The sequence below is a fragment of the Nerophis ophidion genome, linkage group LG07 (genome assembly GCF_033978795.1).
Source record: "Nerophis ophidion isolate RoL-2023_Sa linkage group LG07, RoL_Noph_v1.0, whole genome shotgun sequence".
In the NCBI taxonomy this organism is placed as follows: domain Eukaryota; kingdom Metazoa; phylum Chordata; class Actinopteri; order Syngnathiformes; family Syngnathidae; genus Nerophis; species Nerophis ophidion.
The window spans coordinates 68,638,179-68,652,076 of NC_084617.1; the positions used below are offsets into that span (position 1 = coordinate 68,638,179).

Here is a 13,898-nt window from a genome sequence, read left to right on the forward strand (position 1 = left end):
TACAAAAGCGAAGAGGAACTGTTTTACGACCTTTTCTGTGAACTGTTTACGACCCAAGTCCCTTAGAAGCAGCTGTTGCCATGTGGTCAGAGAAAGTCCAAATGAAGGAGGAGACGTACAATCTTTCGCTAGAGCGTGCTGGAAACCGTACAAGAGTACAGACCAGACGTTTCTCCTCAAATTGAGCCAAATTTAATTCCGTCTCTGTTTGATTCGTTGTTTGAGTACCTTGAAGGGAGAAAAGCGCTATACAAGTATAAACCACCAACAACAACAACAACTTTTCTTCACCACCAGTCGACGGGTGGTGGCGATGCCCATCTCTACCCTTCCCAGAGGACCCTCTTCGAAACACGATCTTTCGAAATGATCACTGTCCATCCATCCATTTTCTACCGCTTATTCCATTTTGGGCTCGCGGGGGGCGCTGGCGCCTATCTCAGCTACAATCGGGCGGAAGGCAGTGTACACCCTGGACAAGTCGCCACCTCATCGCAGGGCAATGATCACTGCATAATGTGAATTATATATTTATATAGCGCTTTTCTCTAGTGACTCAAAGCGATTTACATAGTGAAACCCAATATCTAAGTTATATTTAAACCAGTGTGGGTGGGCACTGGGAGCAGGTGGGCAAAGTGTCTTGCCCAAGGACACAACGGCATTGACTAGGATGGCGGAATCGAACCTGCAACCCTCAAGTTGCTAGCACGGCCGCTCTACCAACCGAGCTAAACCGCTAATACACTGTACTTTGTGTGTGTGGTCCAATCCAACCGTGTTCGCTTGACATCTCTGTTCCATAGTAAAGCTTGACTGTCATCTTTCGGGAATGTAAACAATGAAACACCGGCTGTGTTTGTGTTGATAACGCCGGCCACAATACACCGCTTCCCACCTACAGCTTTCTTCTTTGACGTCTCCATTGTTCATTGAAAAAATTGCAAAAGATTCAGCGACACAGATGTCCAGAATACTGTGGAATTTTACGATGAAAACAGACGACCTAATAGCTGGGAACGATGCTGGGACAAAATGTTCTCTACAATCTGTACCGAGATGTTTCAGCAGGATATTTCGGCGCGAAATTTAAAATTGCAACTTAATAAACTAACTATTGGCATGTGTTGCAATGTTAATATTTCACCATTGATATATAAACTATCAGACTGCGTGGTCGCTAGTAGTGGGTTTCAGTAGGCCTTTAATTATTCTCCCCTTTCTTCTTCATGGCATCCCAACAGACATTTTCTCAAGTCCAGGTCCCCAGTTTTGTCAACTGCCTTGCTCAATGCAGATTCACGTCTCCGGAGTCAAGCCAGTCCAGGAGTGTCTGCTTGCTTTTTTTCCTCTCCACCCCAGCTCCTTCACGAAGGACTTGTGCATTCTGTCAAGCCGGCATGACGCAGAGGACAAGGAAATTTAGGACCTTGTTAACTGGGGGGGGGATCGAGAGGTACGGCCCTGAGGATTGCTTCTGGGTTTCATCCCTGTCCCTGGCCTTGCCTTTTGTCTGCTTCTCCTATGTTTCCTGTCGGTCTGCTTTACCTTTCCCTGAGGGCTCTGCTTGTCACTTCACCTTTGCTGGTTCATGATTTGTGCAGCTATTGGATCCGTTACAGAAAGAATGGCAAAAGGGCATCAAAACAACCCCCTGCCAATATCAAACTATGAGTTGATAAAAGTTCTCTCCTCATCTAATTCTAACTTGGTTAACATGGATTTAAAGGCCTACTGAAACCCACTACTACCGACCACGCAGTCTGATAGTTTATATATCAATGATGAAATATTAACATTGCAACACATGCCAATACGGCCGGGTTAGTTTACTAAATTGCAATTTTAAATTTTGCGAAGTATCATGCTAAAACGTCTGTTTACATCGCATAATTCCACAGTATTATGGACATCTGAGTTGCTGAATCTTTTGCAATTTGTTCAATGAATAATGCAGACGTCAAAGAAGAAAGCTGTAGGTGGGAAGCGGTGTATTGCGGCCGCCTTTAGCAACACAAACACAGTCAATGTTTCATTGTTTACATTCCCGAAAGATGACAGTGAAGCTTTACTATGGAACAGAGCGGTCAAGTGAACACGGTTGGATTCGACCACACACACAAAGTACAGTGTATTATGCAGCGATCATTTCGAATAATCGTGTTTTGAAGAAAGCCACTTGCAAAGGGCAGAGATGGGCATTGCCACCACCCGTCGACTGGTGCTGAAGAAAGGTGCGGGGCCGACCTTCAGGTTGTACAGGTATGACGATATAATCTCACTAAAACAATAGTAACACAATAAGCAGATAAGGGTTTTTCAAGAATTATCCTAGTAAATTTGTCTGATAACATTGGAATTGCTCCTACTGTATAGTCTTTTTTTTTCATTCTAGTCCTTCACTCTCACTTTCCTCATCCAGAAATCTTTCATCCTCGCTCAAATTAATTGGGAAATTAACACTGCAACACATGCCAATACGGCCTTTTTAGTTTACTAAATTGCAATTTTAAATTTCCCTGCGAAGTTTCTTGTTGAAAACGTCGCGGGACGATTACGCGTGTTTGTGACGTCTCCGGTTGTAGCGGACATTTTAGCCCAGCACCACTTACGGCTAAAAGTCGTCTCTTTTCATCACATGATTACACAGTAATTTGGACATCTGTGTTGCTGAATCTTTTGCAATTTGTTCAATTAATAATGGAGACTATAAAGAAGAATGCTGTTGGTGGAAAGCGGTGGATTGCAGCTGCCTTTAGCAACCGAAACACAGCCGGTGTTTCTTTGTTTGTTGTGAAGCTTTAACACAGAGCGGTCAAGCGAACATGTTTCTCTACGTCAACCAGCAAGTTTTTGGATGGGAAAATTGTGATATTAAGTCGGCTCTTACCGGAGAATTCAGTGGATTATGGGACCTCCTCCTGTAGCTGTCAAAAAGGCAGCTGTGATCTTGGCTCCTCGGCTTCTCTCAGAGACACTGGCGTTCGCCGCAGCCATCCGACTTTCAGGTATGACTTTACAATCTCACTAAAACACTATTAAAACAACAAGCAGATAAGGGATCTTCCAGAATTATCCTAGTAAATGTGTCTAAGTTTGATCACATTACGCCTGTACTGGCTCACCTGCACTGGCTTCCTGTGCACTTAAGATGTGACTTTAAGGTTTTACTACTTACGTATAAAATACTACACGGCCTAGCTCCATCCTATCTTGCCGATTGTATTGTACCATATGTCCCGGCAAGAAATCTGCGTTCAAAGGACTCCGGCTTATTAGTGATTCCCAAAGCCCCAAAAAAGTCTGTGGGCTATAGAGCGTTTTCATTCCGGGCTCCAGTACTCTGGAATGCCCTCCCGGTAAAAGTTCGAGATGCCACCTCAGTAGAAGCATTTAAGTCTCACCTTAAAACTCATTTGTATACTCTAGCCTTTAAATAGGCTCCCTTTTTAGACCAGTTGATCTGCCGTTTCTTTTCTTTTTCTCCTATGTCCCACTCTCCCTTGTGGAGGGGGTCCGGTCCGATCCGGTGGCCATGTACTGCTCGCCTGTGTATCGGCTGGGGACATCTCTGCGCTGCTGATCCGCCTCCGCTTGGGATGGTTTCCTGCTGGCTCCGCTGTGAACGAGACTCTCGCTGCTGTGTTGGATCCGCTTTGGACTGGACTCTCGCGACTGTGTTGGATCCATTATGGATTGAACTTTCACAGTATCATGTTAGACCCGCTCGACATCCATTGCTTTCCTCCTCTCCAAGGTTCTCATAGTCATCATTGTCACCGACGTCCCACTGGGTGTGAGTTTTCCTTGCCCTTATGTGGGCCTACTGGGGATGTTGTAGTGGTTTGTGCAGCCCTTTGAGACACTAGTGATTTAGGGCTATATAAGTAAACATTGATTGATTGATTGATAATTACATCAGAAACGGTCCCACTGCCGCGGCCTGGAGCTGTCGCCTTTTATTTTTTTTGTTTTATTTTTTGTGTTTCTCTCTAACTTTCCTCATCCACAAATCTTTCATCCTCGCTCAAATTAATGGGGAAATCGTCGCTTTCTTGGTCCGAATAGCTCTTGCTGCTGATTATAAACAATGTGAGGATGTGAAGAACCCTACAACCCGTGATGTCACGCGCACATCGTCTGCTACTTCCGGTAAAGGCAAGGCTTTTTTATTAGCGACCAAAAGTTGCAAACTTTATCGTCAATGTTCTCTACTAAATCCTTTCTGCAAAAATATGGCAAAATCGCGAAATGATCAAGTATGACACATAGAATGGACCTGCTATCCCCGTTTAAATAAGAAAATCTCATTTCAGTAGGCCTTCAATATCAACTAATGCATGAACATTTAACAAACACAAGCACTTACCCCAGAGACACTTGAGCTGTTATCTGGCACTGGAACTAAACCATTGAAGATCATTGCAGCCACTGCGAGTAAGGACAGGCAGAGGCCGAGGGGGTTAATGAGACAAAAAAAATGTAGATGAGGAGGTAAAATATGAAAAGCCAAAACATAATATTAGAATGTACTCTGTTGGGCATGTCGACCAAAAAGAAGCTTACTCACTTGTAAATGATGGCAGCCAAATTGTTCAAACGTGGCAAAAACAAACAAGAGACAAATCAGTTACAGAAGTCAACGTTTTAAGAAAATACCCAATGTTTTCCATTCATTCTATACTGGGGGTCGGCAACCCGTGGCTCTAGAGCCGCATGCAGCTCTTTAGTGCCGCCGTAGTGGCTCTCTGGAGCTTTTTCAAAAATGTATGAAAAATGGAAAAAAAAATAATTTTTTGTTTTAATATACTTTCTGCAGGAGGACAAACATGACACAAACCTCCCTAATTGTTATAAAGCACACTGTTTATATTAAACATGCCTCACTAATTCGAGTGTTTGGCTAGCGCCGTTTTGTCCTACAAATTTCGACGGTCCTTGAACTCACCCTAGTTTGTTTACATGTACAACTTTCTCCGACTTTCTAAGACGTGTTTTATGCCACTTCTTTTCCGTCTCATTTTGTCCACCAAACTTTTAACGTTTTGCGTGAATCCACAAAGGTGAGTTTTGTTGATGTTATTGACTTGTGTGGAGTGTGCTAATCACTTGTAAGTGATGGCAGCCAAATTGTTCAAACGTGGCAAAAACAAACAAGAGACAAATCAGTTACAGAAGTCAACGTTTTAAGAAAATACCCAATGTTTTCTATTCATTCTATACCGGGGGCCGGCAACCCGTGGCTCTAGAGCAGCATGCAGCTCTTTAGCGCCGCCCTAGAGCTTTTTAAAAAATGTATGAAAAATGGAAAAAAATGAAGGAAAAAAAATACATTTTTTGTTTTAATATAGTTTCTGCAGGAGGACAAACATTACACAAACCTCCCTAATTGTTATAAAGCACACTGTTTATATTAAACATGCCTCACTAATTCGAGTATTTGGCGAGCGCCGTTTTGTCCTACTAATTTCGGCGGTCCTTGAACTCACCGTGGTTTGTTCACATGTACAACTTTCTCCGACTTCCTAAGACGTGTTTTATGCCACTTCTTTTCCGTCTCATTTTGTCCACCAAACTTTTAACGTTTTGCGTGAATCCACAAAGGTGAGTTTTGTTGATGTTATTGACTTGTGTGGAGTGTGTTAATCAGGCATATTTGGTCCCTGCATGACCGCAAGCTAATCGATGCCCATCCATCCATTTTCTACCGTTTATTCCCTTTTGGGGTTGCAGGGGGCGCCGGCGCCTATCTCAGCTACAATCGGGCGGAAGGCGGGGTACACCCTGGACAAGTCGTCACCTCATCACAGGGCCAACACAGATAGACAGACAACATTCACACTCAAATTCAAATACTAGGGCCAATTTAGTGTTGCCAATCAACCTATCCCCAGGTGCATGTCTTTTGAAGTGGGAGGAAGCCGGAGTACCCGGAGGGAACCCACGCATTCACGGGGAGAACATGCAAACTCAACACAGAAAGATCCCGAGCCTGGATTTGAACCTAGGACTGCAGGAGCTTCTTATTGTGAGGCAGACGCACTAACACCTCTGCCACTGTGAAGCCCGCTAATCGATGCTAACATGCTATTTAGGCTAGCTGTATGTACATATTGCATCATTATGCCTCATTTTTAGCTATATTTGAGCTCATTTAGTTTCTTTTAAGTCCTCTTAATTCAATTTATATCTCATGACACTATCTGTATGTAATATGGCTTTTATTTTTCTGCAGCTACAGACAGATTTGTTTTTGTGTTTTTGGTCCAATATGGCTCTTTCAACATTTTGGGTTGCCGACCCCTGTTCTATACTTTATCCAAACCTGGAACATATGTCTAATGGAAAAAAACAACGTTTCTTACCTATTGGTACCTGCTGTTGTGTAATTGAGGTCATGCAGAAGTGAAACCAAACCGCGGAGGCATAGCAAAGTCATTTCTAAAACAATCTTGCCTTCCTTCATCCTTCCCCCAAAGGGATTTGTGACGTCAACTCCATCTTTTGACCGCCCAATCAGGGCACAAAAATGAACTCTTTATGTCCCGCCCCTACTCGCCCTGGGCTGAGTCCGTCTTTCCGCGGCCAATTACGCAACCGTGTCCATTGTTCCAATCGTCTGCCAAATGTCCAGCTCTTCTTCTGTTTTCTCATGTAAAATATGAGTAATGCACGTTTCTACCTTCAAGGTACTCAAAGCGCTTTGATGCTATTTCCACATTCACCCATTCACACACTGATGGTCCTAACCACGACCAGAGGTGGGTAGTAACACGCTACATTTACTCCGTTACATCTACTTGAGTAACTTTTGGGATAAATTGTACTTCTAAGAGTAGTTTTAATGCAACGTACTTTTAATCTTACTTGAGTATATTTATAGAGAAGAAACGCTACTTTTACTCCGCTCTATTTATCTACTTTCAGGTCGCAACTCGCTACTGATTTTTAGCGATCTGTTAATGCACGCTTTGTTTTGTTTTGTTTTGTCAGACAGACCTTCAAAGTAGGATCCATCACATGCCTGCATTTCACCAATCAAATGCAGTCACTGGTGACGTTTGACTCCGTTTCACCAATCAAATGCAGTCACTGGTGACGTTTGACTCCGTTTCACCAATCAAATGCAGTCACTGGTGACGTTTGACTCCGTTTCACCAATCAAATGCAGTCACTGGTGACGTTTGACTCCGTTTCACCAATCAAATGCAGTCACTGGTGACGTTTGACTCCGTTTCACCAATCAAATACAGTCACTTGTGACGTTTGACTCCGTTTCACCAATCAAACAGAGCCGGGCGGTCACATGAATAACTGCACATTTTTAGTTTTATTTTTTATAAACCTTTATTTATAAATTTTAACATTTACAAACAGTTGAAAATAATAATCTCAGTAAGTACAATCACAGTACAAAACAGTATAAAAAAACGTACAAAACAGCGCCAGGGGGTTGTAAATTCAAAGTAACTAAAATAGAATGCAAAAAATATATATATATAAAATAAACAAAGTGCAAAGCCATAGGCTCACTCAATCTCAGTAAATAACTTCAATTTGGAACACAGCATCATCGTTTTCACAGCTTTTTGGTTGTTAGAGGTAGAGTGTTTTAATGTAGAGTTCTAAATCTTTTTTAAAGGCACTAAAACAGGTCGGGTATTGAAAAACTTACATTTATGAATATAAAACTTAGCCAATAGTATAAGGTTACAAAGGTAAAATTAATTTTCAAATTTTTTTTTTCAATACAGTGTAAAACCAAATATATATTATTTAATATACATTATTGTTTTAGTTGCTTAAGAGATACTCCTGGCTCTGAATTTGTTCATTGCTATTTTTATGTTTTTGTGCATTACTTGTTGCCGTCATCATTAAACAAACAGGTTACTCATCAGTTACTCAGTACTTGAGTAGTTTTTTCACAACATACTTTTTACTTTTACTCAAGTAAATATTTGGATGACTACTCCTTATTTTTATTTGAGTAATACATCTCTAAAGTAACAGTACTCTTACTCGAGTACAATTTCTGGCTACTCTACCCACCTCTGACCACGACCCATCAGGAGCAAGGGTGTAGTGTCTTGCTTAAGGACACAAACGGACGAGGTTGGTAGAAGGTGGGCACCGAACCTGGAACCCTCAGGTTGTTGGCCACTCTCCCAACTACGTCGTCCCCGAATTGGCATCTGGAGCACGATCGTTCGATATTTCTGGGAACGCAGCCGACGTAGTCCTTGAAATCACTCGACAAATCTTTTTTTGATAAACTACAGGGATCTATTCCATTGCATACTTAGATTTTTTTTTTTTGTATCTGCTTTTTGCAGGAAGATTTAAGCCTCTTTTATACTAAGATAGTTCACGCTGTACAACAACCATCTTAGTGTCATGTCTATTCATGTTTTTGTTTGGCCATGTGCTGTTTGTTTTTTTGTACTCCATTTCTTCCGTTTTTTTTTCACTCCATTGTTTTGTTTCCATGCCAACCCATTAGATTTTACCTGTCCCCATGTCACGCACCTGTTTCCAATCACCACAGTATTATTTAAGCCACAGTTTCCAGGTAGTCAGTGTCAGGCTTGTCCCTGATAGTTTGGCTATGTTTTAGTGTTTCCTCTGCGTTTGTCTTTGTTTCCTGTCAGCACTTTTATTTTGTCTTTATTTCCTGCTTGTTTCAGGCCACACCTGGTGTCAATCAGCCAGCCACTATTTAGACCTGCTTTCTCCTCCAGTCAGTGCTGTTTTTTTGTCATTTCTACTTGTCGTGCCTACTGCTTGTGTCGATGTCAGTGTAGTGGTAGCAGTAAGCTATATTCAGTAGCTGTTTGTAGCTTACTGTTCCCTGCTTCCAGTTTGTTTGTTCCTAGTTCCTGTTTGCTGGATCCATATTCCCTGTTTCCAGTTTGTCCTCCCAGTTCCTGGTTTGTGTTTCTTCTTTATTTTTATATTTTTGGACATTAAATTATGTTTTCCTATTCAATGCCTGCCACCATCTCTGCATCTTGGGGTTCGTCACCAACTGAACCTGACAGTCAGCCTGGCGACATAACCATCAACTCACCCTCTATCACCTTCTACAAACCCATGATTCCACGCCAATGATCCATGCCCCTTGTCTCAGTCACAGTAAGTTTTTTCGTTATTCATGCCATAGTGCAGGTTTTGTTTTATGACCATAGTTTTGCCTTAGTGCAAGTTTTGCTTTTATAGCCAAGTTTTTAACCTCCATTGTGAGCGCCTTTCGTTTCTTCCTTTTTTGAGAGTTAATTATTAAAAGATGTATTTACCTTCACGCCATGCTTGCTCCAACTTTCCTTTGCATTCCGGGAAAACAAACCCCCAAAGTCCACTTCCTGACAGATGTAGCCAGCATAAAGGTTTTCCCGCATGATTGGACGAAGAAACGTGGGAGGTCCTGCTTGCTATTCCCCCAGGGAGCGCAGGGATCCCATGTGCATACTTGCCAACCCTCCCAAATTTTCTGGGAGACTTACGAAATTAAGCGCCTCTCCCAAAAACCCCTGGGGACAAATTTTCTCCCGAAAATCTCCCGAAATTCAGGCGGAGCTGGAGGCCACGCCCCCTCCAGCTCCATGCGGACCTGAGTGAGGACAGCCTGTTTTCACGTCCGCTTTCCCACATTGAAAACAGCGTGCCTGCCCAATGACGTTATAACTGTAGAATGATCGAGGGCGAGTCCTTGGTTTCTTATGTGGGTTTATTGTTAGGCAGTTTCATTAACGTCCTCCCAGCGCGGTAACAACACACAACAACAGCAGTCACGTTTTCGTCTACCGTGAAACAGTTCGTCTGCCGTAAACAGCAATGTTGTGACACTCTTAAACAGCAGGATAATACTGACATCTACTGTACATGCATATTGTTAGAAAAATAAAGCCAGAGAATAGAACGAGGATGGACAATTCAACCCTTAACTCAACAATGAGTAGATGAGTGTTATGTGTGTGTATATGTGTAAATAAATGAACACTGAAATTCAAGTATTTATTTTATATATATATATATATATATATATATATATACATATATATATATATATATATATATATATATATATATGTATATATATATATATATATATATATATATATATATACATATATATATATATATATACATATATATATATATATATATATATATATATATGTATATATATATATATATATATATATATATATATATATATATATATATATATATATATATATATGTAGGTGTGGGAAAAATCACAAGACTACTTCATCTTTACAGAACTGTTTCATGAGGGGTTCCCTCAATCGTCAGGAGATTTTGGGAACCCTTCATGAAACAGTTCTGTAAAGATGAAGTAGTCTTGTGATTTTTCCCACACCTACATATTGCGCTCTACCACGGTATCGAACACTATTCTTTAGATAATCCAATCAAGACATATATATATATATATATATATATATATATATATATATATATATATATATATATATGAAATACTTGACTTGGTGAATTCTAGCTATAAATATACTCCTCCCCTCTTAACCACGCCCCCAGCCCCGACCACGCCCCCCACCTCCCGAAATCGGAGGTCTCAAGGTTGGCAAGTATGCTCATGTGGGGTCCGACCGGCAAACTAATCCCGATTAGCTCCATACGGTCCTGGGACAGCGCCGCGTCACCGCAGATAGAGGGTGAGTTGATGGTGATGTCGCCAGGCTGACTACCTGGCAACTGTGGCTTAAATAATACTGTGGTGATTGGTAACAGGTGCGTGACATGGGGACAGGTGAAAACTAATGGGTTGGCATGGAAACAAAGCAATGGAGTGAAAAAAGAGGAACTAATGGAGTTAAAAAAAAACAAACAGCACATGGCCAAACAAAAACATGAACAGACATGACAATTAACTTCATCGACCACCGCTGGTTTTCACTTCCGGGAAGAAGTCGTGTGTCGTATTACCATTTACCTTTTTGCAAATGACTTCATTAAAATACAAGAAAAAAACAAACCCATCCATCCATTTTCGACCGCTTGTCCTTCTCTAGGTCACACGGGATTCTAGAGCTTGTATTGGAGATCCAATAATTGATTTTTGCGGTTAACCGGATCTGTACACCCATGTTTATCATTTGAAAGAAGGAAGAAAAACAAAGCGTCTGAAGCAACCTTGCAGAGAGACTTGAACCAACGTTACCATCCTGCTGAGACAAGGGATGAACTCACTCGGGTCTGGCGCCAGGCACTCGCACTTGTAGGCGGTGACGTAGTCGGGCTTGAAGTTGGTGTTGATGGGATAGTATTTGAAGGAGCCCACCATCTTCTTGATGGCATCAGAGATGAAGATGAAGGAAATCAGGCTGGAGAAACCCTCTTCGGTGAAACGTGTCATGTACTTGATGATGTAACTGGCGTCGCAGGCCACCAGGATGAAACACTGCAAGCATGAGTGGATGCCGATCCACAGACGCAGCTCCATGTAATCGATGTTGTTGTTCCTTTGGGAAGGACAAATCGGGGGAAGCGTGCTGAATGAATGGATGAACGCTCTCAAGCTTGGACGGTTCCAAGTGTTTCAATCATAGAATGTCCTTTAAAGGCCTACTGAAACCCACTACTACCGACCACGCAGTCTGATAGTTTATATATCAATGATGAAATATTAACATTGCAACACATGCCAATACGGCCGGGTTAGTTTACTAAATTGCAATTTGAAATTTCGCGCCGAAGTATCATGCTAAAACGTCTGTTTTCATCGCATAATTTCACATTGTTATGGACATCTGAATTGCTGAATCTTTTGCAATTTGTTCAATGAATAATGGAGACGTCAAAGAAGAAAGCTGTAGGTGGGAAGCGGTGTATTGCGGCCGCCTTTAGCAACACAAACACAGCCGGTGTTTCATTGTTTACATTCCCGAAAGATGACGGTGAAACTTTACTATGGAACAGAGCGGTCAAACGAACACGGTTGGATTGGCCCACACACACACAAAGTACAGTGTATTATGCAGCGATCTTTTCAAAAGATCGTGTTTCGAAGAGGGTCCCTTGCGAAGGGCAGAGATGGGGATCGCCACCACCCGTCGACTGGTGCTGAAGAAAGGTGCGGGGCCGACAACCATATAATCTCACTAAATAACTAGTAACACAATAAGCAGAATTATCCTGATAAATGTGTCTAATAACATCTGAATCGCTCCCACTGTATAGTCTTTTTTTTCTTCTTTCTAGTCCTTCACTCTCACTTTCCTCATCCAGAAATCTTTCATCCTCGCTCAAATTAATGGGGAAATCGTCACTTTCTCGGTCTGAATCGCTCTGACTGCTGGTGGCCATGATTGTAAACAATGTTCAGATGTGAGGAGCTCCACAACCCGTGACGTCACGCGCACCTCGTCTGCTACTTACGGTACAGGCAAGGCTTTTTTTATTAGCGACCAAAAGTTGCAAACTTTATCGTCGATGTTCTCTACTAAATCCTTTTAGCAAAAATATGGCAATATCGCGAAATGATCAAGTATGACACATAGAATGGACCTGCTATCCCCGTTTAAATAAGAAAATCTCATTTCAGTAGGCCTGTAAGGACTAATCTGTCAATTTTCTCAACCAAAATAACATATCCTAAAAACTTCAATAATCAACAGTTCAATTAAAGTTGAATTATATTTTAATGTGAAGATACAATCTTTAAAAAAATACATTTTATTTTTTCTTTCAAATAATCTTTTATTATTATCTAAAACGGCCAAAAATTACGCAATTATAGTGGTAACTAATTCATTCAATTGGGTAAACATCTTATATGTATCATAAAAAGAGAGATACGGGGAACATATTTTAACGTTTTTCTCCAAAATAGTAAGAGATTATCCAGTATAGATACTATCCATACACTTAGGTAAAACGGAATCCATCCTATTTGGGTCCCATATCAAACTTAAGAAAGTCAGTGACTTCACAATAAAAGTGGGGGACATTGTTATCACCAGGAAGGATGAGATCACCTACCTAGGTTCCATTCTAGAGGCTAATCTTTCCTGTGATAAAATGGCAACCAAGGTGATCAAAAAGGTCAACCAACGAACGAGATTCCTCTACAGAATCTCCTCTCTGGTCAACAAAAGCACCATGAAGATTCTAGCGGGAACTCTCATTCAACCCTTTTTCGATAACGCTTGCACCTCCTGGTACCCCAGCACCTCCAAAACCCTCAAATCTAGACTCCAAACATCCCAGAACAAGCTAGTCCGGTTTCTTCTAGACCTCCACCCCAGATCACACCTCACTCCTACCCACTTTTCCAAAGTGGGCTGGCTCAGGGTGGAGGACAGAGTAAAACAACTTGCACTGAGCCTGGTCTATAAAATCCGCTACACCTCCCTGATACAGAAGTACATGTCAAACTACTTCCAGAACGTAAATGACCGCCATAACCACAACACCAGGGGAGCTCCACAAACCACGTTAAACCCAGATTCCGATCTAACAAAGGTCTTAACTCATCCTCCTTCTATGCCACATCGATATGGAATACACTCTCAACAGTTATAAAAGAAAGTGCATCTCTATCCTTTAAAACCGCACTAAAAGAACACCTCTAGGCAACTACAACCCGAGACTAACACCCTCCCCCCACCACATCCCATCTCCCCGGATTGTCCATCCATCTTCTTCCACTTATCCGAGGTCGGGTCGCGGGGGCAGCAGCCTAAGCGGGGAAGCCCAGACTCACGTCTCCCCAGCCACTTCGTCCAGCTGTTCACGAGGGATCCCGAGGTGTTCCCAGGCCAGCCGGGAGACATAGTCTTCCCAACAAGTCATGGGTCTTCCCCGTGGCCTCCTACCAGTCGGACATGCCCGAAACACCTCCCTAAGGAGGC

The 13,898-nt window shown here is 42.0% G+C and overlaps 1 protein-coding gene across 2 annotated transcripts in view; it reads right to left on the reverse strand.

Annotated features, from left to right (window-relative positions):
* slc4a5a (solute carrier family 4 member 5a) overlaps positions 1–13,898 on the reverse strand; it is a 124,554-nt gene that overhangs the window by 41,663 nt on the left and 68,993 nt on the right. The window contains exons 15-16 of one of the 2 annotated variants that reach the window (XM_061906974.1): positions 11,236–11,507; positions 4,370–4,404 (exon numbers count right to left, since the gene is read on the reverse strand). In XM_061906974.1, coding sequence (XP_061762958.1) covers positions 4,370–4,404; positions 11,236–11,507 — 307 coding nt within the window. The remainder of the gene's footprint in view (positions 1–4,369; positions 4,405–11,235; positions 11,508–13,898) is intronic. The other variant, XM_061906975.1, reaches the window with a different exon arrangement.